Raw genomic sequence first — 23,899 nt, 5'->3', positions numbered from 1 at the left:
GGGGCTGGGGGCTCCGTGCTCTGCGCACCTTCCAGGCAGCAGTGGCTGAGGCTCGCCCGCATAGTCGCACAGCCGGCATAGTGGCCGCAGGCTCCGCACGCCTTACAGGCGACGGAGGCCTTCTCAGCCCTTCAGGCTGGGGGGTGCCCGGTGCGGCTGCTGCAAGGTAGGTGGTGGCCTTTTTGGGGTGGCCGCATGGCGCGGAGGGCTGTAAGGGCCCAGTGCAATTTTGTTACTAGGCAAAGGCCAGGCCTGGTTACTACTTAGCAGGGAGAATGCCTGGGAATTTTGGGTGTTGTAGGCTTATACCACAGAGAACGCCTGGGAATTCTGGGTGTTGTAGGCTTACACTCCAGACTTTGAGATTACAGTTGCCAAACATTTTAAGGTGATTAGGGGGAAACACAGTTGCCCATCCCCAATGCCCGGCTTCGCATATTACCTTGGGGGGGGGAAGGACGCAGTGGTCAGGTGGTAAGGTCGCAAAAAGACCCGCTGCTGCCCCACAACCCCCCTTTTCCCATCGGAAGGCGTGCAGAGATTCTTCCTAAGGTAAAGGTAAAGCTTTTCCCTGCAAGGTCATGTCTGACTCTATAGGGCAGTGCGCATCTCCATCTGCAAGCTGATGGAGCCAGTGTTTTCTGAAACATCTTCTGTGGTCATGTGGCCAGAATGACTAAACACCAAAGTGCACAGGACGCTGTTACCTTCCCACTGAAGTGGTACCTACTTATCTACTTCCATTTACATGCTTTTGAACTGCTAGGTTGGCAGGAGCTGAGGCAAGTAACAGGAGCTCACCCTGTTCTGCAGCACTGGGGTCTCAAATTCCTGGGCATCTAGGAGATTCTTCCTACTTTCTCCTAATTAGCTGCTCCTTACTGTTCAACTCAGGCCTCAGGACAATTACATAGCATTTGGGGGAAAAGATAAAAACCAGCAATCCAGCACTAGAAGACAAAATGGAGAAGATCTCCACAGCCACCACATACTTGCCCTTGGTGCTCAGGTAGGATGGAACAAAAGACAACCACACACTGCAAAAGACCAACATGCTGAAAGTGATGAATTTGGCCTCATTGAAACTATCTGGTAATTTCCTGGCTAGGAAAGCCACAGTGAAGCTGACAATGGCCAGGAATCCCAGGTAGCCCAGAACAAAATAAAACATGGTGAGCGATCCTTCATTGCATTCCAGTATGATTTCTTCAGCCAGAGAGAGCAGGTCCAAATCTGGAAAGGGAGGAGCAGTACATAGCCACACAGCACAAATGCTGACTTGAATCATGGAGCAGGAAAGGACAATGGAACTAGCCAGTCTTGTCCCCACCCACTTCCTCATCCTGGATCCTGGCTTGGTGGCCATGAAAGCCAGAACTACAGTGATGGTCTTTGCCAAGACACAAGAAACAGCCACTGAGAAGATGACTCCAAAAGATGTTTGACGTAAATAGCATGTCATTCTCTGAGGTCGACCAATGAATAATAAGGAGCAGAGGAAGCAAAGCAGTAGGGAGATGAGAAGACAGTAGGTGAGGTCCCGATTGTTGGCTTTGACTATGGGAGTATTGTGATTCTTGATAAAAATAGCCAGCACCAAAACTGTGAGCAGAGAAAAAGCGAGAGCTAAGAATAATAAAATCATTCCCAAGGTTTCTGAGAAAGAGAGGAAGTTGATCACCTTTGGAAGGCATTGATCTTGGTTCTCATTTGGAAATTGATCTTCTGAACATTTGAAACAATCATCCATGTCTGTAAAGTAAAATAGGTACTTCATTTTCTAACAGCTCAATCATATTCTGGGCTGGTCCAGAGCATATATTGGCTCTTGGTTTACCTGAGTTGTATGCTATGTGCCAGCCAGGGGCAAGACAGTGATGGAGAGGTAAGAACTTTTTTTTTTTTTTTTACTTACTTTCTCTGTCATTGCCTTGTCCCCAAAGGGGCCTACGCTGATCTGTGCCAATTGCTTGACTGGGATAAATCTGATAGAGTCCAAGGGTGTTGAGCATGAACACCATAGGACAGTATTTCTCAACCAGTGGTGTGGGTACCACCAGTGGTAATTGAGACGGTGTCTGGTGGTACTCTCGAAACACATGGACACCTACTACCCATCAGCGAGACCAGGAATGCAATGCAATAAACAGCGGTAGGAGGTTCCACTTGGTGGGCAGGACTCCAAAACATGCTTTCTCGTGCTCTCAAAATTCCTCCCATCCACCCCAAGCCTCCTTCAGGTGTCTGTTGTGTCGCATCTGGCCTCCCAATCCAGAAGTAACTGGCAATGATTTCATTGCCAGTTGTTTTGAGTGGTACTTCAATAGGTGGACCATGTGAAGTGGGGGGCAAAGGTTGATAAACCTGCCATAGGACATTTTTTATCTTGGGCTCATGTGTCTATGGAACTAAAATTGGAGGAACTGGAAGAAAAATCTATTCTTGAATAAGACTTCTAAAGATTAGAAGAAAATGTGTAAGTTTTATTTGTACTCCCATAACATATATTTAAGTCTATAAGATAGTCTTTCTTCAGACCATCATAGAATCTGGGCAAAATCCTTGAATTCAACTTATTATCCTACACCTTTTAAAACTACCAACCTGCATGCCAAGGGGAAATATTGATTTGAAAGCTGGCTGCACAGGTGGAGAGGTCACTTTGTGCTCCAACAGCATTCACCATTTAGAAAATCAGAAGAGGATTTATGTTTCCTACCCTTCCGGTTTGAAATCTTCCCTTCTGGACAGGAAACACAATCATAACAGCAAAATGGCTGCCCTTCTTTGACCTTTCTGCTGTATCCCAGATGGCATTTTTCATTGCACACGGAGAGGGGTAGGACCTATTCATCAGAGAGGAGGAAATTAATCACTTGCATACCTTAGTAACAAAGTCCTGTCTACAGCAGCTATTTTCAAACACTGTTCTACGGCACATTGATGTGTGACAGATGGTCATCAGGTGTGCCATAGGAGTTCGGGGAAGGTCATTTATCAGTAGGGCCATTAGGGAATAGGGTCCCCCTGCCAGCAGTATGGTGTGCCTTGTCAAATCTCAAAGTCAGTTGTGCCCTGACAGTTTTAGTGCCTCGCCAGTGTGCCGTGAGATTTAAAAGTTTGAAAATCGCTACTCAAGAGCATAAATAGTATATTTCAGTTAGAAAGCATTCCTTCTGTTTACTGTTTGTTTACTGTTTGTTGAGACCCTTTGTTTACTTTTATTCTTGTGCAGCAAGCTGAAAGGTAGTTGATTCATTTTTCCATTGTTTTTTGAAATTGAGAGCTCAATCCTAGTTACCCCAGCTAATCTTTCCCCCTACTAGTGCAGCTGCACTAAAAGGAGCACTGTATCCAGATGGGGGATCAAGAGACTTTAGAGGAGGAAGGGCAATTATTTCCGCTTACCCTTCTGTAAGGCTTCCACTCTGCAATATGTCTCCTCAGACCCGCCCCAGCACTTTATAACCTGCACATGCCTGTAGAAAGGGGGCAAGGAGGCTTGCAAAAGAGGGGACAGGATCCAGCATACACCACTGCTGTTGGATCCACCCCTCCCACAGCCTACCTGCCCCCTGTTCCTCACCTCTCTATCCAGTTTTGCCCCCTCCTACCTCCTCCATTTCCACCCGCACCCTGACTGCTTCCTTACCTTCTGCAGCAGGCACAGCGAGTGCTGGTAACATACACAGAGAGCTGCCGCCTTTTATGGAAGTGCTCCCCAAATGACCACTGACTGAGTACTCTGCACTCTTTTGGCAGCCAATCTGTGGCAGCTGAAGGCTCTTCCGCTGTCATAAAGGCCTGCCCCCAATAGCCCTATCAGGTATAGGACTGGATTGTCGATGTAGCTATTAGGAAAGATGCTACTTGTTGAATCAAGGTGGGACCCGAGACTCCTTCTAAATGAGAAGATTTCAAGAGTGGCTTGAAATGTAGGTTTTTAACAGTTTCCGTATGCTTAGAGTCCTGGCACTATAGCAATTTTCCATGTGCCAAAGTGCATCGTGGACTGAGAACCTTCCTTACTTTCTCTACTTTTACCATTAGAGAACAAGAAAAGTGGTGACAGAAGAGAAGGAAGGGAATGGTGATTGCTTCACTATCTCAGATTGAAGTCATTTCTAAATTTTGGTCATGTCATGTTGGTGGCATCTCATGTTTGATAACTTCAGCCCACTTCCAGTAATGTTCCCTTCAACCAGAGGCAACTATTGATAGTTTTCAAAATTCATATGGTATTGTCCATATGAATTAGCCACTGCATTGTCCTGAGAGCCAAGATGGTGTAGTTGTTAAGGAGTTGGGCTTAGACCTGGAAGATCCAGGTTCAAATCCCCACTCAGCCATGAAACGTCCTGGGTGACCTTGGGCCATTCACTAAATCTCAGCCTCACCTACCTCACAGGGTTGTCTTGAGGTGAGCTCCTTATAGCAAGGGCGGTATAAAAATGTGATAAATAAATATTCTCCTAGTTAAGTGAGAGAGATTACCAAAGATCAGCACTGAAGTACTTTTCCATTTCAATATGCATCACATACTCATAGTGGAATTTTCACCTGGTTAAAAATGTGATGCCATGTGATGGCTTCCTTATTAATGGTGAACTCTTTCCCTTGAAGTGCCTGTGGATCCATCCTTCCTACTTTCACGCGTGAGAAGGACTGGTTTGGGAAAGTCACCCAGTTGACAATATCAAACCCAGCAGCTAATTCACCTTTCTCATTAAAGAAGACTGTGTCCCCAGCACTGTTGTTAAATGAGATGCTCCTCAGAAAAGGGTGAAGCTGGATTGAAATAAGCAAAGGCACATTTTAGAAAGTGTTGAAGAGAAGTGTTGAAGAGTGGGTGTTTAATCTTCACTCTGATATTTGCAAGCCCACTGGTTGCAATATTTGTTTCTCTAACGCTTGAGGAAGAACAAAAATCACATTATGGCAGCCCAATCCTATGAGCTCTTTGTGCTGGTGGAACTCGTGTTTCCCCAAGGTTGGCTGTGGAAAAGCAGCCATACAGCCTGCTCCAGGAGGCTTGCCATAATGAACAATGCACTCAACTTTTGCATGTCTGATCCGAAACACTCATACAAAAGGTGAGTGCATACAAAGGTGTTACACCCCATGTTAACACAGAAGGCTTAAATGGGTTTTGTTGAAGTAGTCCATTCAACAACTGCTAAAATATAGATTAGCCAGGAGAAAATAATAGTTCTTGATGTGTTATATTACCTGCCAAGGTTGTATGTTCAGATGATTCAATCTACCTCTGGCAATCGGTTCTCTGCCTTTTGGCTGGCATATCTGCATCTTATGTACAGCATGTGCTATGGTGTAGATCGCATTGTAGATACTGTAGCTTTGGCCCATCATCTCCATCTCAAAAAGAGTCCCAGGAAGACTCTCCAGTTTCTCTTGCCCACTGCATGTAACAGCACTCTTTGTGTCCCTGTCAGAACCAGGAAATGAGCAGTTGAATGCCTTTTCCCAAAAGACCTTGAGAAAACCATCTCCTCTTGGAGAGCTAGGATCTAAGCTCTGGATGAAGTGTGTGAACTCTGGAACTTCATTAGAGTGAATTGCAAAAGATAAGGTCCCATCAAAGATTTGTATGTCATAAGACCTCAGCAGTGCCTCGTTTGCGAAGATCCACTGGGCAGTCATTATCCACACTTTGCCAACAGAAGGCATTGGAGTATCTTCAAATAAGGAATATAGACAGATCAACCATGTCAGAGAAAATGCAGTCTGAGGAGCTGCATTAACAACATACACTCTGAATTTGGAACCCATGATTGAAACAGCCTTCAGCTGGAGCAGTTCTAATGAAGTATATATATCTTTCCCTTGAGATAAAGTTGGCGTTTTTTCATTAAGGGCTACACAGATGCCATTCTGGGCAAGCAGGGACATCAGTGTCTGCACAAACTTTTCTCCATTTTCATCATCTGCTGAAATGAGCCCAATCCACGTCCATTGGAAATGGACAAGTAAACGTACAATCCCTTTGTACTGATGTTCTTCATTGGGAACCATCCGGTAGAAGGAAGGGAACTGGATTTTAGCATTCATCACTGGAGCTAATACACAATAAGCAATCTATGCAAAAAAGAAGAAAAAGAAAACAGTATGAGACCAAACAAATGCTAAACTAGAATGAAGACTTCCAAATGTCTGCTATGTTAAAACCCTGGAAAATATGATGTTTAAGAAACTAAACTTGCAAATCTTTTTACAGTGCAATATGCACTTTTGTTTGCATCGCCTTTTGAAGAAGAAACAGTGAAAAAGAAAGAGAGGCATAAAGACATTATAAAAAGTATTAACATTATTTCAATTGGGGGGAAATTTGCATAGCCCCCAAACTCATTCTACCTGTGGAATCTTGTAGATGCCTAGGACAGTAGCCATGTCACGGGAGATTTCAGAGTCCAGGCCTCCAATGATCGCCATCAAATTCATTTGCTTGCCACATTTGAAGTTGGGGTCTACCCTTTTGTGAATGGAAAGAAGTTTCAGGCTGTTCTGATAAGTCATTCGCTCATCTACATGGCTATCATAGATCTGGAAACCCAGACTGACATTTGGTAAGATCTCGGGGTTGTCACTGATTTCCTTCACAGCAAATGTCAGGGACAAGATTTGCTGGTAGCCCTTTGGCATTCCACTAAAAGATGAATTAAATTAGTTGTGAGACAGATATTGAGTTGCGCATGAAAGAGCTGTTTCAGAGCATGACATCATTTTCAGTGACCTGAAAAGTCCAAATCTTCACTCAAAGGAAACAGAGAAGGCAAAATCACATTGATCATTAAATTGCTCATCTTTTCAAGCTTTGGATGGCATGGACATGATTCATAACTAGGTGGTGTTTCTTCCTCGTTGTCCTTAGACAAATCAACAAAGTTGTGAATGCGTGCATGGAACTTCATGTGCGACCTTGGGCCAGACACTATCAACATCTCCTACCTCACAGGGTTGTTGTGAGGACAAAAGGACGGAAGGAACTACATACACCACCATGAGCTGTTTGCTTGGAGGACGGGCAGCATTAAATTTGAAAAAAATAGCAAATACTTAGGGACTTCTAATACTTTTTAAATAAAATCCATAGGCACAAGTTAGCCTATTATACGTTTAAGTAACTCAAGTTGTTATATGATTTTTAATGAGAGTTTCTCTCTTCCCCACCTGGAATCAATGTGACAACAAATGTTTAATTGTTTCTGGTTGATGCCCATCCAGCACTACATATTGTGAACCCTTCAAAGCAGGTGCATAGCAGTGAGTTAGGGAATAGGATTTGTCCACTGTCTCCTGAGTTTCCAAAGGGGTTTTTCAAAATTTTCTTAGTCACCCTCTCTTCCTTCTCTCTTTTCAAACAGCTGGATTAAATGCAAATTCCCACTCAGTGAACCACTGGCTCTGGTACAGCCAATACTGCACCCTGCATGGGAGTTTCAGCTGCTGGAGATCTCTGCAGGGTTCAGGGATATTTGTTGCCAAGAACACAAACCTTACATGTCTGACATGAATTCTGAAGATATCATTGTTTGCAGTGGCAGACCTGCCACTGAACGAAAGGGGCAAATGCCCCAGGCACAGAGCCTCTCGCGCCTCTAGGACCGAACAGAAGCCTCACAGAGACTCCTGACACTGTCGGAAACTGTTTCCAGTTTGCCGGAAGCACAGTTTAAAGCGTGGCAGAAGTTTCAGGAGGCTTCCCCAATGCGTCCTGGAGTCGTGTGAGGCTCTGTGCACTCCAGGTAAGTGGGGGGACGGGTTTGCATGTGGGGGGGCAGCGGCATCCTTTGCCCTGGAGCACAGGGTTAGGGAGGTCGGCCACTGATTGTTTGGTTCTCTAATCTACAGTGCAACTCTATGCTTGTCTACTCAGAAGTAAGTCCCACAGTTTCAGTTTCAGAAAAAAAAAATCCCAGGAAAATGTATAGAATTGCAGCCCTAAAGTATAATCTACCCCTGCTAACTGGGTGGCCCTTTTTTTTTCCAAGTGGGTACTCCTCTTTTATTTAGCAGAGGAAGAGTAACCGACCCACCTCACCCCGGCAGTATCTTTTCTAGTGGATGTCTGCTAGTGGATGTGTTCTTTTGCAACTTTTTAGATTGTGAGCCCTTTTGGGACAGGGAGCCATTGGTTATTTGATTGTTCTCTGGAAACCGCTCTGTGAACTTTTGGTTGAAAAGCAGTCTATAAATACTGTTAATAACAATAATAATACTTGTGATGTATTTGGCCCTAGAACATACTGCAGACAAAAGAAAACTGCTTCCTTACAAAACATCGTCCACAATCACTGTGCTTGGATTTTCAGCAAAAGATATTTCATCCAATACAAAGCTGAACAGAGTAATAATTGCTCCAATGATTAAGTCTCCTGCCTTATGATACTCATAGGGCATCTGGAAGAGATCAGTCCTGGTGCATGTTGCAATGTGCGGCTTGCCTTTAGTGTTAGGTGACCATAGGGAGAGCAGCAGCAAAAGAAGTGCCATCTCAGTGCCAGTCTTGATTCAGATTATCCAATTTCTGTCTCTCATCCAACCCCAGCTATTCCTTCAGTCTCTACACATGGATTGGCATAAAGGCCAATTATTTGGTTCAGACTAGCACCATTCTTTCTAATCAGAGTGAGTCCTTATGCCTGAATGTCACAGAGTGTCTTATATCAGTCCTCAGCCTGTGCTCGTGTATCTGTATTGCCTCAGAAATTCCATGTTGAATTGGTTTAAGATGAAGGCTAAATCCTGGCAATTGGAAGTAATAACAGGTTTCTTCGGTATGTCCCTGGTGTATTGTTCTTTCCAAGACACCATTTGAAGCAGAATGGAAATGAAAATATGTTTGTCAGGTACACGTGGAACACTTCAATAGCGGTTGAGCCAGAGAGAGAAATGGGAGAAATGTAAGAAAAAGCTGGGATGAAATGGAACTTATGACCCAATCCTATGGGCCAGTTATAACAGCGGATGTTCCTGTCCACTATTGTAATGGCAGCAACAGTGCCACAAAAGTTGTGTTGCTGCATGGAGCCTGGGAGGTTTCTGGCTGCTCACAGAGCTTGCCCACATGTTGCCCCAGACTGTGCAAAAGTAAGAACGACGGCTGGGGGACCTTCTGTAGATGGGGAGGGGGTGTTCTTGGATGGACTGGGGGAAGGGTAGGGAGAAGATTTTCCCTTTCATTTCTCAAGCCATTTCTCAAGCCTGATCGCTCCATCATCACCACAGCATACCTATGCTATACTTTGGCATGCCTATATGCTATCACATGAGGGAAGACAGGATTGGGCAGGATTCTACATTGGGGATAGGTGGCTTTTCTAAGATTCACCTCTCACTCTTACTTGCTCTAGGACAGGGGTGTCAAACATAAGGCCCGGGGGCCAGATGTGGCCCGTGGAATCTTTTTATCTGGCCCTCAGGCTCTCAGCTGCTGAACACTGCTGAGGTGTTACTGCTATAAGGACAGCCCACATGAAAATTGGGCTCTCCCATCACTTGAAATATGATCAAGATTTGCGTATTTTCTCTTCTGTCATTTGCAGCTAATGAGTTCCTAAGTGAAAAAAGTGTTTATTTTTGGTTATTACCTGATTAATGACATCATTTCCTGCCTAATGACATCACTTCCGGCCCTCAGCAGGCACTATGAATGCTGTTCAGCCCTTGGTATGAAACGAGTTTGACACCCCTGCTCTAGGACAAGAGACTTCATTCATGTGTTTTCAAAACAACTACTGCAACCAAACCAAGATTTTTTGTGCCGCGTTATAGTATAACATTTTTCTGTAATACATTTTTGTGAATAGGAGCTTACTTGGTCAGATTTATCAGATTGGCAAAAGGCATATGATGTAAATACATGTACATAGAGGTGTTTCCCCACCCCTTGTATACCCTCAGAATCTAACAGAAGCGTTCCTGTCCAACTTGGAAGGGGAGCTTTGCAAAATCCAAAGGGCCTTAAAAAAGTGGAGAGGTATTAGAATTGTGTGCAGAGGGGAAAGGAAAACTTTCCTAAAAACTTCCCCTAAGCTGTATATTGCTAAATACCCAAACTCGGGACTGATTTGCAATACCAGACCTGAGAATTATTTTGCTTTATCCTGAACCACATGTTGGCAATACAAATAGAAATTATTAAATGAGTAGCCCAATCCAAAAATCCAATTCAATTCCAGAGCCAGCTGGCACAGTTAAGTTTATGCCAGGCAGCATGGGGGTGGGAGATGGTGGTAGGGTGTGCTGGAGACAGAGAGGAATTATTTGGGGGCAGGGCACAATAGGGAGGGTTGAGCCTGGGAGGGGGCAAGATTCATGGTGGCAGTACATGCCATATCCTAACCCCTCTCGCAGCTGGGCCAGCATTGCACCGGCCTTCCCAGATTTGCGCCAGCTAAATAGCTTGTGCAGATCTGAGTAGTCCAACAGGGACAGCTGGGGCTTTACTCTGGGGAAGGGGAAATATATCCCCTTACCCTGAGGTCACCTCCAGCTGCCTCCTAACCTGTGTAGGATACTATGCAGCCCGTGCATCCTGGTTGTGCCTGAGCAGGTTAGGATTGCACTGTTAATAAACATAAAGGAGTGGATGACGAAGAACCTTTCTGTACCTTTCTGTAAATTGGTTGGCGTGTATTTTGGTACTTTCTAAAATACTTTGACACTATTTAACTCAATAAACTCACAGTACAATCTTATGTTATTGGGTGTGCTTTTATGACATGTATAACATGTGACTATGTACAAAACCTTTCATATGTGTGGGGTGGCCAATGGCATTCAAGAAAGAGGCGATAAGGGTAAAGGAGTAACAGTAGAGGTCACATTGTGGTGGAGATAGTCATACAATAATGGGGAGAAGGTCAAAAGTAAAACGCCTTCCAGTATGCTTTATAGTTTCCCATGCAACGAGGTCCTAAATGCAACTGGTTTCTAGATAGAAGTGGGAAACAGAAGGAAATCCCTGTGAGGGATAGCTGGAGTACAGTGGTACAAGCAGGGAGTGGGGAAAGGGGGGAATCAAGTCATAGAGAAATCAGGGGTTTATCATGGAGAACTGAGATTGGGAAATGGGTTTTTTTTTTGGTAGCAGGAGGAAGGAGGAGAAATGAAGAACTGGAGGCAGAAAGAGAATGAAGTTGGGAAATACTAAGGTTCCAGCCATGGCAAATGACTGTGAAGAGATGTGGTCCTCTGTCACCTGACACAGGGATAAAGGCAAGAGTGATCCCCTCAGCAGGCAGTGTAATTGCTTTAAGGCCCAATCCTATCCAACTTTTCAGTTCTGGTGGGACTGTGCCAATGGGACTGTGCCCAAATTGTTACCAAGTGTCCCGCATCCAGTCACTTGCTGAGACCTGAACATCATGCACTGGGTGAATTGGCAAAGCTGTTCCACCTCCATTCCCAAGTTGAAGGAGTGATATACTTCCAAATGCAGCGTTGACTGTGGAAAGGTTCAGCATGTTCGTTTATTTGACTGCGAGACATTTTCACACAACATTTTAACTCTCCTCACAAATAATACCAAAAGGGCTGCTTCCTTGTTGATTTTGTACCTGGAACATCTCTTAGGTAGATAAAGATTTACATCCAAAAATGGTGGCGAGATTAATTAACTAAGGCTCAAATCCTATCCAACTTTCCAGCACTGGCATAGCTGTGCCAATGGGACGTGTGCTGCATTCTGCAGTTGGGTGGTGCTCACAGAGAGATGGTTGGCAACCTTCAGTCTCGAAAGACTATGGTATAAGCCTACAGCACCCGGCCTCCTCAAAGTAAAGGAATCTTTGTTCCCTCGGAGCGGCATTGCCCTTCAGTCAGTGGTGGAAAGTGGGTTGGGATTGCTCCCTAAGGGAAACAAAGCAGTGAAAGGAAAGAATCATAAGAATAAACTAAGAATGCTGTCAAAACTTTGCCTTCAGGTTAATGTTACTGTTTAGAAAACAACTGAAACAGTTGTTTTATCCCTACTACTTTCTCCCAATCAGCTGTTCCTTGCTGTTCAGGTCAGGCCTCAGGACAATTATGTAGCATTTTGGGAAAAAAATGCAAGCCAGTAACCCAGCACTAGAGGCCAAGATGGAGAAGACCTCCACAGCCACCACATACTTGCCCTTGGTGCTCAAGTAAGATGGGACAAAAGACAACCAGACACTGCAAAAGACCAACATGCTGAAAGTGATGAATTTGGCCTCATTGAAACTGTCAGGCAGCTTCCTGGCTAGGAAAGCTACAGTGAAACTGACAAGAGCCAGATATCCCAAGTAACCCAGAACACAATAAAACTTGACATATGATCCTTCATTACACTCCACTATGATTTCTTCAGTCAGAGAGTTTGTGTCAGTATCTTGGAATGGAGGAGTAGTTCCTAGCCACACAGTACAAATACAGGCTTGAATCAGGGAGCAGAAAAAAACAATGGAGTTTGCCAGTCTTTTCCCTACCCATTTCCTCATCTTGGATCCTGGCTTAGTGGCTGTGAAAGCCACAACCACAGTGATGGTTTTTGCCAAGATACAGGAAACAGCCACTGAGAAGACAACACCAAAAAATGTTTGGCGCAAACAACACAGTAGTGTCTGAGGCCAGCCAATGAATATTAAGGAGCAAAGGAAGCAAACCAAAAGGGAGAAGAGGAGAGAGTAGGTGAGGTCTCGATTGTTGGCTTTGACAATGGGAGTATTCCTATTCTTAATGAAAATAACAAGCACCAAAGCTGTGAGCAAAGAGAAAGAGAGAGCTAAGGAAGCCAAAATCATCCCCCATGTGTCTGAGAAGGAGAGGAAGTTGATCCGCTTCGGAAGACATTCATCTTGTTTCTTGTTTGGAAATTGATCTTCTGAGCATGTGAAACAATCATCCATGTCTGGGGTGAAAAAGAGACTTCATTCTATTAAAGTTCTTGCATTAATTATCTTACGTCCCAAGAAGTCATTTCATACAGAACTGGACCTAATACTCCAGATGTGGCCTTACCATCAGTTTGTACAATGGCATAGTAATATTAGCCATTTTGTTCTCCATCCTTTTTCTAATGATCTGGAGCATGGAATTGGCCTTCTTCACAGCCACACACCACATCAACATTTTCATCAAGCTGTTTACCACCACTCCAAGATCTCCCTCATGTTCCATCACAGACAGGTCAGATCTTATCACCATACATGTGAAATTTCCATTCATTGACTCAATGTACATCACTTTACACTTGCTTACATTGACTCACATCTGTCATTCGCTCTCCCCCATTCCCCGATTTTGGAGATATCCTTCCGGATCTCACCGCAATCTGTTCTAGATATCACCACCTAGAAAAGTTTAGTGTCATCTGCAATTTTGGTCACCTCACTGCTTATCCTTATCAACAAATTAAAAACTGCTGGTCCCAAGAATGATCTTTTGGGCACACTGCTTTTCAGTTCTCTCCACTGTAAAAATAACCCATTTTCACTCACTCTCATTCTTGTTTTGCAGCAAGTTCCTATTCCACAAGAGGGTCTGTCCTCTTATTTCCTGACTGTTGAGCTTTCTCAGAAGCGTTTGTTGAGGGACTATGTCAAATGCCTTCTGAAAGTCCAGGTTTATATTCTCCCACAGGTTCTCCACATGCCTGTTAGCTTTTTCAAAGAAGACTTAAAGATGTGTGGGGCAAGACATACCCATACAGAGACCACCCTGATTCTCTCTCAGCAAAACTTGTTCTTTTGTGTGTTCCAAGATTTTATGCTTTATTAGGCTGTCCACCTTCTTACCTGGAACTGAAGTCGGGCTGATTGACCTTTAGTTTTTACATGCCCTCTCCCTCCTTTTTTAGACTAAACCAATGTTTCTCAAACTGTGGGTCAGGACCCACTAGGTGGGTTGCAAGCCAATTTCATGACCCTGGAGCATCATCTTCATAGGTCTCTCTCTCTCTCTCTCTCTCTCTCTCTCTCTCTCTCTCTCTCCCTGGCTTATTTATTGAAGAAAAGAAATGTGATGAAACTAACAGCCCAATCCTATTCAATGTGTCATATCCAGCACTGAAACTGAGCAGGCTGGAGGTCTCCTTCAGGAAAGAGAACATTTGTTTTCTCACCCCATGTTGAGTCCCAACCTGCCAAATGGGGCTACTCAGATCTGTGCCAGCAAAAACACTGGCAGAAGTCCACGTAATCCCATGTAGGGCTTTCAAAGCCAGGACTGGGGTTAGGATATGGTGGAGTCCTCCTCTACCATCCCCACTCCTCCCAGGGCTGAACCACCCCATCTCCTCCCTCCTTCAGCCCACCCACCCTCTGCCTGGGCACCACTTGGCACCACTCAGCACTACCACTGCCAGTGGCCATAGGCTGGGATTCACCACCAGCAGGATTGCACAGGCCTTTCTGCCAGCTCTCCATACTAGTAAGTCGTAGCCAGACATGCTTTACAGAACGTTTGTGATGACTAGTGCTGGTGCAAGCCCAGATTAGGACTGAGCTGTAAATTATCACACACAGAAAGAATTCTGGAAATAGGAGTTAACTTGTATGGTTTTTTAAATTTTTCTGTTTGTGTGGAAAATGTATTTTATAATAGGTGTAGACTGTTAAAGTTTGATAATTTTTTGTATGATTTTGTAGTTGAACAAGAAATGTTGTTTGAGATCTCCACACTTGCCATATAACTTGTAATGTTTTTAAATTGTTTTTGTGTATGTGTGTGTGTGCCTTGAGTTTGTTTTTAATAAAATTAAAAAATTGGTAACATAAAAAAACAAAAAGACCAAAAGAATTCCTGAATAAGACTCCGAACAGAGTCTAAGAATAAGAATCTCCATATATCTATCCAATGAATGCAGTACACACTTACTCTAATGCATAACACTTCTCCTACAGCAGCCCCACCCACATAAATTGTGTGTATATTGTTTTGAATGCTGAAGGAGAGTTCTCCTCATGGCTTGTCTGTATTGTTCATTTTACCCACTTTCAGTAGAGCAAAACAGGTCTTTTACCGTTCCTGTCTGAAATCTTTCCATCTGCACATGGAATACAGTCATAACAACAAAATGGCTGTCCTTCTTTGCTTTTTCTGCTGGAACCTGGATGGCAGTGGTCATTACACACAGCACGGGGCAACACCTATTCATAAGAGAGGAGAAAATACGTAGATGACTCTTATACCTTAACAAAGAAAATCCCAGACTTTCTAGTGCTGCAACCCACCATTTCAAGAACAACACAAAAGTTCGGAGTGAATCCAATGGTGAGGGGGAGGTGTGTTGCTTATATGGTGTGTTGAGCCACCCTGCAAAACTCAGGCTGCAATCCTAACCACACTTTCCTAAGAGTAAGCCCCATTGAACAAAATAGGACTTACTTCTGAGTAGACCTCGTTAGGATTGTGTCCTCAGTGCCATAACCCCCCACCCGGGAATGCCACTGAGGAAGAGATCTGAGTTTCATGAGGAAGGGTCAACATATACTATATCCTGACCACCTTCAGATGCTGGTCATGCATCTGACAAAACAGCTACACTGCACGTGTCAGCGATGAAAACAAAGGGTATTGTGTGTGTGTGTGTGTGTGTGTGTGTGTGTGTGTGTGTGACTGGCCCATGTACTGCTTCCTGTGATACATGCTACAGCCTCCAAGCAAACCCACCCAGTCTTCCATTCTGGAAAATATCCCCCCCCCCCCCGATTTGAAGAACAGCTCTGATCATTCCAAGCTGATTCCAAGAGTCCTGTCCATGCCTGTCTGGGATGAAGAAATGGAAATCACATTTCTTCACATTCAGAATTATAATTTCCTGCCAAAATTTTATCAGAGCTGTGGGAATCAATCAGTCCCATACACAGCCAAGCTGAGTTTTGCTAATGCCTTTACTGCAACGATGTCATCATTGTGACACAGGGCCAGCTGAGAAGAATAAACTATCCAGAGGTCTAGTCAAAGTGGAAGAGAGCAAACCACAAGCAACCCCTTTAAACTAGGGACAAGATAGGTACAGATCCCTCTGCTGATTGACCTTCTGGCTATATACTGGGTACTCACATGATGTTACTCTTCAAACATTTGTAAAGTGGAATGAGAGAAACTTTTTTGTTTTCTTTTTCCTGATTTCAGAGGAAAAAAACAAGGCAAGTGGGATGGAGAGAGGAACTTCAATTCTTTCACAGCTCATGTTAAAATAGATTCTGGAGAAGAAATGTGTCATCTTGCCTTACACACCATTTTATATAGTCCTCTATTCAACCTCACATCAAAATTCTTATTACAGAGCCAGGGAATCTCTAATTTGGTAATTTTACTAAAACAAATTTTCTTAACAGCGTGGGGGGCATTATGATGAGTCTGTACTGAGGTACTCATGCATTTAATTTTGTTGTTCAAACTTAGCATGGAAACCCACCTTGTTAAACATTCTGTGCCATGTGATGGGCTCCTCATTAATGGAAAACTCTTTGCCTGGTGCAGCCTGTGGATCCATACGTCCTATTTTCACTTTTATGAAGGTTTGGTTTGGGAACGTAACCCAGTTGATGATATCAAATCCAGTAGCCAATTCACGGTTCTCATTAAAGAAGACGGTGTCCCCGGCACTGTTGTTAAATAAGAGGCTCCTCAGGAAAGGGTGAGTCTTGGTTGAAGTAAACAAACACAAAATGTATGTGTCAAAGAGAGTCAATGGTGAGTGTGTGTTTAATTTTTCATTCTAGTATTTACAGGGACTGATACTTGAATTATTTGATTTCCTTGCAGCAGAGATTTCCTGTGCTGTGGTACAGCAGATCTGAAATGGCCACCATTGTATCCCATGGGGGCAGGGATGAAGCCAGAGGTCTCCTCAAGGTAATGGAACATTTGTTGCCTTACCTTGTGTTGAACCCCAGCCTGTCCAATGGGACTATTCCGATTAGGACTAGCAAAATTGCTGGTGCAGAATTGAGTTGCCCAATGTAGGGTTTTCAGGCCAGGGATGGGAATTAGGATCCAGCTGAGGTCTCCTTTGCTTTCTCTGCCCCCTCACAGGCCTAAAATTATTAAGTGACTGCATCAGCGCTGCTGGCAGGGGATAGGATTGAGGCCTCAACATGTATTAATTGCCAATGATTATAATGTCATGTTTTTACACAGACATTTATAATGATGTTTTGCACTGAAATCTTGCTGAAAGTGAGTTTTGTTTGTTAACTTTAATGTCAGGCCTGAAATCTCCGTTTCCATTAGTATTTACATCAGGTGTAGCCCAAAGAACATATGAGACTGATGTTGTTCCAAATGTATGTTACCAATTGGGCTCAATTTAAGTTGTGTAAAAATATACCACAAATCAAGCCTATATCTTTTGCAAAAGTAAATTGATTGGTTTCCCTTTCTGAATCTAACAGTTTTCCTTCAGAATTCTGATTGGTATTAAAACGTTGTTGTTGCTGATGTTTTCTCTGCAAGGAATACAGCTCTGTTCACTCATCCCCCATGTCCTCAGACTTGTGATATTGCTGGAGAGGGCCTGCATTTCATCAAGGTGTAGAAATTCTCAAACCACTTCTTCCCCTAGTTTGTAGGAAGGGAAGAAATAGTCATTGCTGAGCATTCAATTAATGAGAGTTTGCATAGCATAGTAGCTGAGAGACGGGCAGCCCAGTCCTAACTCCACCCACTGAAAATACCGGGTGCTATAGGCTTATACCATAGTCTTTCGAGACTGAAGGTTGCCAACCATTTGATCCAGCTACATCATCGCGCTATGCACTGCGTCCTACGAAGCGGGGCAATGAGTCTCCTCCATGCAATGAAGCATTTGTTCCCTTGACTGGAGGTAAACCTCTACTGCTGTGATGGGTCTATGCAGTTCTTCACCAGCAATTTTTTCGCAACACATCTGAGTGGACCCAAGAAGGTGGACTGAGGCTGGAAAGGGGGTATAGGGTATCAGCAGCACTGCTGCTGCTCGTACTGCCCCCTTTCCAGCCTCAACACACCTCCTCCCTTATCCTGTCCGTGCCCCATTCATTCCCCTCCCAACCCGGTTCCACAGACTGCCTGCCACCACCCAACCGCTGAGCTGACTTATCAGTACTGGGACTTCTTCAGAGATAGCTGGCACACAACCACAGCCACTTGCACTTTAGGCAGTGGCCCAGTTGAGCAGACTGGTGGGTCACCTTTTGTATAAACCATGCTGCATCACTAGAACACACTTTGTGGTGCTGTAGTAATCCCATAAGATTGGACCCTGAAGTGCACATAATTCTCACTTCAGCTCTTGCCTTTGCCATAAACTTATGAGGTGACCTCAAGCAATCCACTCCCTTTCCAAATAGAACTTCTAAGTGAACATGTACAGGATTATACGGAGCTGAAAAATCAGGATTTGACCCACTCAATCCTTTGTCATGACTTCATTCAGTTGCTTTAGACCCAGTGGCATTGCTAGGTGAGTACAGGAGGTGTGGCCCGCAATGGGTGACATGCACAGGAGGGATGATGTCCACTGGGGGGGTGGAGTGACACCATTAGTGACCAAAATTGCTAAAATTGCGGTTATTAGGAATAATACCATCATGTTATATACCATTCAATGTGTAATTTATAGCAGAATGCAATAAAAAAAAACTGGAGTGAAATATCTCCGTTCTATCAAAAGTTATGGCCAAAAAACCAGAAAACAAAAATACAACTGTCTTCTGTAACTAAAAAGTACATTTCGTTAATTCAGAATGAACCATTGAGACTGATGGTTTGAAGAGCCAGTGAGATGTTATTATGAAACAGCATGGAACTAATAAGGTGTTAGTAAGGTGATACCCTGGGGGAGTGACACCACTATTGACCAAAACCACTAAAATCTCAGTTTGTAGGAATAATACCATCATGTTATATACTATTTGATGTGTAATTTACAGCACAATGCAATGAAACAAACCACTTTGGAATATCTCTGTTCTATGAAAAGGTATGGCCAAAAAACCAGCAGGGGCAGGTCAATGGTACGTCACCATGCCTAACACCCAGGTTGTTGTCCCGCCCACTGCATGGGAGGACGTCCATCATGGGGGTGACACACTGACCTCCCATAATGGGTGATGAAAACCCTAGTGATGCCACTGCTTAGATCAGGGGTGGCCAATCATTGAAAGGTTGGCCACCCCTGCCTTAAACAATACACTCCTCATCCTTCTAACAACAAATGAATGCTCATCTTGCACTATTGTCATAAAAAATTATATCACGGTTGTGCAAGAGCCCAATTCTATCCAACTTTTCGGTACTGATGCAGCGGCTATGCAGCCCTGAGGTAAGGGAAACATTTGTTCCCTTACCTTGAGGAGGCCTCCGTGACTGCCCTTCCACCACAAGATGCAACATGCATCCTATTGTCATGACTGCCTCAGTGCTGGAAAGTTGGATAGGATTGGACCCCAAGACATTTGCACAAGTGTTTGTGCAAGACATTTGTTTTGCACAGTTCAGAAAATGCTACACAAACGTAAAATGTAATTGCTAGGGAAGAGTCAATATCTGCGGACAATGTATAAGGAAGATTAAGGAGAGAAATCTGGGTCTGTTAGTGTACTCCTTTAATCAACTACTAACAAACAATGTACTAGCCAGGAGAGGATAAATGTTCTTGCTGTTAAACATTACCTGCCAAGGTTGTATAATCAGATGATTCCATCTACGTCTGTCCATTTTTGCACTGAGACTTGAATTGGATGTGTGCATTTTATGTAAAGCATGCGCTATGGCATAGATGGATATGAAAGATTGAGAAATTCAGGGTCTCTAGGTGTACTCCTTGAATCAACTGCTAACAAACAATGTACTAGCCAGGAGAAGATAAATGTTCTTGGTGCGAAATATTACCTGCCAAGATTGTATATTCGGTTGATTCCAAATACCTCTGCCATTCTTTCCACTACGTTTTGACTTGGATGTGTGCATCTTATGTAAAGCAAATGCTGTGGCATAGATCGCATTGTAGATGCTGTAGATTTGACTAACCATGCTCATTTCAAAAAGGGTTCCGGGAAGGCTCTCCAACTTCTCTTGCCCAGTGCATGGAGCAATATTTTCTTCACTTTCAAAAGAGTCAGAAAATGAGCAGTTGAATGCTTGTTCCCAGAAGACTCTGAGAAAACCATCTCCTGCTGGAGTATTAGAATCTAAGCTCTGAAGGAACGGTGCAAACCCCAGAATGTCATTGGACTGAATTGCAAAAGACAAGGCACCATCAAAGTGCTGTATATCAAAAGCCTTGTTCATTGGCTCTTTTGCAAAAACCCACTGAGCTGTCAATATCCACACTCTACCAACAGAAAAGTGTCGCATATCTTGAAATAAGGCATACAGATATATCAACCATGTCAGCCACACTGTGGTGTTATGACTTGCATTTACAACATATACCTTGATTTCGGAGCCCATTATTGTGATAGCCTTTTCCCAAAGGAGGTCGAACGAAGTCATTGCATCTACACCTTGAGATAAAGTTGCTATTTTCTCATTGAGGACTGAACAGATGCCATTCTGGGACAGCATTCACATCAGGGTCTGCATAAACATTTCCCCATTCTCGTCATCTGCTGTTATGAGCCCGACCCACGTCCACTGGTAATGCAGAAGTAAGTGTACAATCCCTCTGTATTGAACTTCTTCATTGGGAACCATTCGGTAGAAGGAAGGGAGCTGAGTTTTCACGTTCTTCACTGGAGCAAATACACAGTATGCAATCTAAACAAAAAAATGGAAATAAAAATTAAAATTCTGGAAGTGGGGCAAGGTTAAAGCTTCCAAATAACTGTGTAACCCCTGAGCCAATCTTCAAGTTTCAGGACCAAATTGAAAGGAATGCTCATTTTAGAGCACTACTTGGTTCTAACATGGAGCCATCCTTTTTGTTACTGCTGCCAATACACTGTTTGTTCTTTTTTGTCACCATGCTTCTGTCAGATAACTCTTCCACTTCTTATTTAGCAACGGGATAATTTCTGCTGGATTTTGACTAGGTGTCAGGTAGTCATTATGTTGCATCCCTTCTTCTGTGATAGTTCCTTACATTAATTACCTTAAGCATTACCAAAACATACTTCCCACATTTGCCTTCGTGGATTATCACTATCACAATGGGAAGTATGGGGGAAGTAGGAGAAGCCGTGCTACTGATCTCACATCCACAAACAGCACTAGCTGCCCAAGCCTATGTATGGCTACTCAGAAGTAAGTTCCATTATATTCAATGGGGTATACTCCCAGGTAAGTGTGGATAGGATTGCAGCTTTAGTATCTATTGCATATTTTATTTTGAAAGAAAGAAACCACAATTCCACAATTCTCTACTTTTAAGATTTTGCTCTGTTTTTATTTTAATTTTTTATTTTATTTCATTCCTACTTTGGACATAGTAGTCACAGACTGAAACACATAAGACTATTTCTTTTCTTGCACATTCAGTAGACAGAATTATCTTAATGTTATTTCTACTATCAGGGGTGTTATGCTATGAAACCAAAGAAGGCCCTCAGTTCCACATGCACCAAAAGAAAGAAAAGACATGTACATGCAGACATGTACTTGCTTGCCGAGCATATTGTGTTGTAGTGTCACTTGCCCATATCTCTTTTTGCCCACATGCTTTCTCAATAAAAGTGAAGGACACAGGTCAAGATATGCTAAAAGAATGAGCGTTCATTCAGGTAGAAAAGCTTCATAAACAATAGAGTCATTCTACCTGTGGAATCTTGTAGATGCCGAAGACTGTAGCCATGTTCCTGGATATTTCAGAATCTAGTCCTCCAATGATACTAATCAAATTATTTTGGTTGTTACAACTGAAGTTAGGAACTACCCTCTTTTGATTGGAAAGAAGGTTCATTGTGTTTTGATAAGTCATTCTTTCACTTAGATAACTGTCATAGATTTGGAAACCCAGACTGATATTGGGTAAGATCTCAGGATTGTCATTTATCTCCTTAACAGCAAATACCAAAGACAAGACTTGCAGGTAGCCTTTTGGTTTTCCACTAAAAGGAAAAAAAAAAATTATGGGTGAGATAGTGAATCTACTTGAAGGGGTTGTATATAGACATTAAATTGTGTTCAATACAAACAGGCTTCTTACCTGGTAAATCTATTTTGGATAACTGTTTAGCCCTATCCCATTTAGTCACCCAGTATGCCAAATCTAAAAATTTCCATCTTTATGCTGCCTTCCTGGATTTAAAAGGCACATTTGACATGGTTGACAGGGAGCTACTTTGGCTAAAACTGGACTATTTAGGACTGGACAAGAGACTCCTTCTCTTAATCAGGAAGCTCTACTCGGAGACTAGCTGCTGTGTTAAATTAACACCATGTGGGAAACTTTCAGCCCCAATTCCTACTAATTTAGGAGTCAAACAAGGATGTGTCTTAGCCCCTATGCTGTTTAACATATTCATTAATGATCTGGCTCCTCATTTGTCCTTAGTTGATGCCCAACCTCCTAAATTAGGTAATTTACCGCTCCCCCTTCTGCTGTATGCAGACGATATGCTGCTATTGTCCCGTAGGAAAATTGACTTGACGCGTTTAATCAACACATGTATTAAATACCTAACTTCCAATAAATTGCAATTAAACTTTGAGAAGTCTAAAATAGTGGTTTTCAGTTCCCAATGGAAACCTACCTCTTGGTCTTTTGATGGGAAGGTAATTGAACAGGTTAAAGTTTTCAAGTACCTGGGAATTCTGTTTCATCATAGGCATACTTGGTCACCCCATCGCCAGGCTGCTATTAACTCAAGCAATGTATTAGTTCAATCTACTTTGCAGTTTTTTTAACACCTGGGGCAATTCTTATATCCCAGCAGCAGTGCAGATCTTTAAGTCCAAGGTTCTGGCACGATTGCTGTTTGGTACCCCTATCTGGATTTCAGTCATTTCCACTCTAGTTGAATGTGTTCAATCCAGATTCCTCTATAAGACCTTTGCGGCACCTCACTGTGTCCCTTATGCAGCATTGTGCGTCGAAGCTGGTCTGCATAAAATTGAAACACTGGCCTGGCTAAGGTTCTTGAGATTTTGGCTAAGAGTTGGTTTTGAGGCAAATCAGAACATCATGCTCTCCAATATTCTTGCTGATGTTTCTTTTTCCCCTGGTCTAACCTTATTTCACAAAAGACTCCAGCTCCTAGGTTTATCAACTGATCTGATAGGAGGATTACCCATGTCTGCAGCTTACAATCTTATTCGGACCCGACTATTCGATATAGAGAAACAGGACTTGTAAGCTGCAGCCTGTAAGTCTTGTTCGCCTCTATATACTGGTCTTTCATGGCCCTCTGATTTGGGTTCAAGCTATCTATCGTTCATGTGTTCACCTCAGAATTGTAGAGCTTTGACACTGGGTAGGTTTAATATCTTACATACAAATGTACTAAGAGCAAGATTTAATAGACCATTGGAAAGTCCCCAGTCATGTTCTTGCGACCTGACCTCAAAAAAGTCCTTGACCCATGTACTTTTGTATTGTACCCACTATATTGATTTACGCCATCAATTTCTATATCCATTCCTGGAAAGCTTTCATGGTTCAGATACAGACATGGTCCTGTACTTGTTAGACGGGAGAAATGAATGCCGCTCATCAAATGTAGCAAAATATATATTTAAGGCACTGTCGAGGCGTAAATTCCTCTATATTTCTTTGTCTGATCAATGATTGCTGGCTACTATGAATGTTTTAATTTTGTATTCTTGTTGGATTGTTTATGCCAATAAAGGTAGAATGAATGAATGAATGAATGAATGAATGAATGGTGTTCAAGGAACTGAAGGGTATATATATCTTCATAACATAGAAAACAGGAAAGGCAAAAATCACATAAACTATTGATGTAGCTCAATCCATGTTTGGATTGTG

The 23,899-nt window shown here is 43.0% G+C and overlaps 2 protein-coding genes across 2 annotated transcripts; both read right to left on the bottom strand.

The window, feature by feature from the left end:
- Positions 1 to 853: 853 nt before the first annotated feature.
- On the bottom strand, positions 854 to 11,486 carry LOC136653275 (vomeronasal type-2 receptor 26-like). Its single transcript, XM_066630185.1, has 6 exons — positions 11,347 to 11,486; positions 6,373 to 6,664; positions 5,230 to 6,096; positions 4,561 to 4,788; positions 2,720 to 2,846; positions 854 to 1,752 (listed from the first exon to the last, which is right to left on the bottom strand). Exons 1-6 carry the CDS (start codon positions 11,484 to 11,486, stop codon positions 854 to 856), a joined length of 2,553 nt encoding a protein of 850 aa, XP_066486282.1.
- A 507-nt stretch (positions 11,487 to 11,993) lies between these two features.
- On the bottom strand, positions 11,994 to 20,466 carry LOC136653274 (vomeronasal type-2 receptor 26-like). The gene is made up of 4 exons (XM_066630184.1): positions 19,864 to 20,466; positions 16,406 to 16,633; positions 15,005 to 15,131; positions 11,994 to 12,892 (listed from the first exon to the last, which is right to left on the bottom strand). Exons 1-4 carry the CDS (start codon positions 20,464 to 20,466, stop codon positions 11,994 to 11,996), a joined length of 1,857 nt encoding a protein of 618 aa, XP_066486281.1.
- Between the last annotated feature and the right edge of the window lie 3,433 nt (positions 20,467 to 23,899).

This window comes from Tiliqua scincoides, chromosome 5 (genome assembly GCF_035046505.1).
Source record: "Tiliqua scincoides isolate rTilSci1 chromosome 5, rTilSci1.hap2, whole genome shotgun sequence".
In the NCBI taxonomy this organism is placed as follows: Eukaryota; Metazoa; Chordata; class Lepidosauria; order Squamata; family Scincidae; genus Tiliqua; species Tiliqua scincoides.
Note: the sequence above shows the minus strand (reverse complement) of the source record. Positions and strands in the feature narration are given on the sequence as shown.

Bases quoted from the DNA above. Each gene is read 5' to 3' on its own strand.
- LOC136653274 (XM_066630184.1), bottom strand. From the start codon at position 20,466: ATGACTTCGTTCGACCTCCTTTGGGAAAAGGCTATCACAATAATGGGC. The intron at 16,634-19,863 runs GTAATATTTCGC...ACTTCAACCAAG, and splicing joins CGAATATACAATCTTGGCAG to ACTCACCCTTTCCTGAGGAG. The intron at 12,893-15,004 runs GTAAAAGACCTG...TTTTCACCCCAG, and splicing joins AAAGATTTCAGACAGGAACG to ACATGGATGATTGTTTCACA.
- LOC136653275 (XM_066630185.1), bottom strand. From the start codon at position 11,486: ATGCTGAACCTTTCCACAGTCAACGCTGCATTTGGAAGTATATCACTC. The intron at 6,097-6,372 runs GTAGAATGAGTT...TTTTTTGCATAG, and splicing joins GCATCTACAAGATTCCACAG to ATTGCTTATTGTGTATTAGC. The intron at 2,847-4,560 runs GTGAAAATTCCA...TCTGATGAATAG, and splicing joins GGCATCACATTTTTAACCAG to GTCCTACCCCTCTCCGTGTG.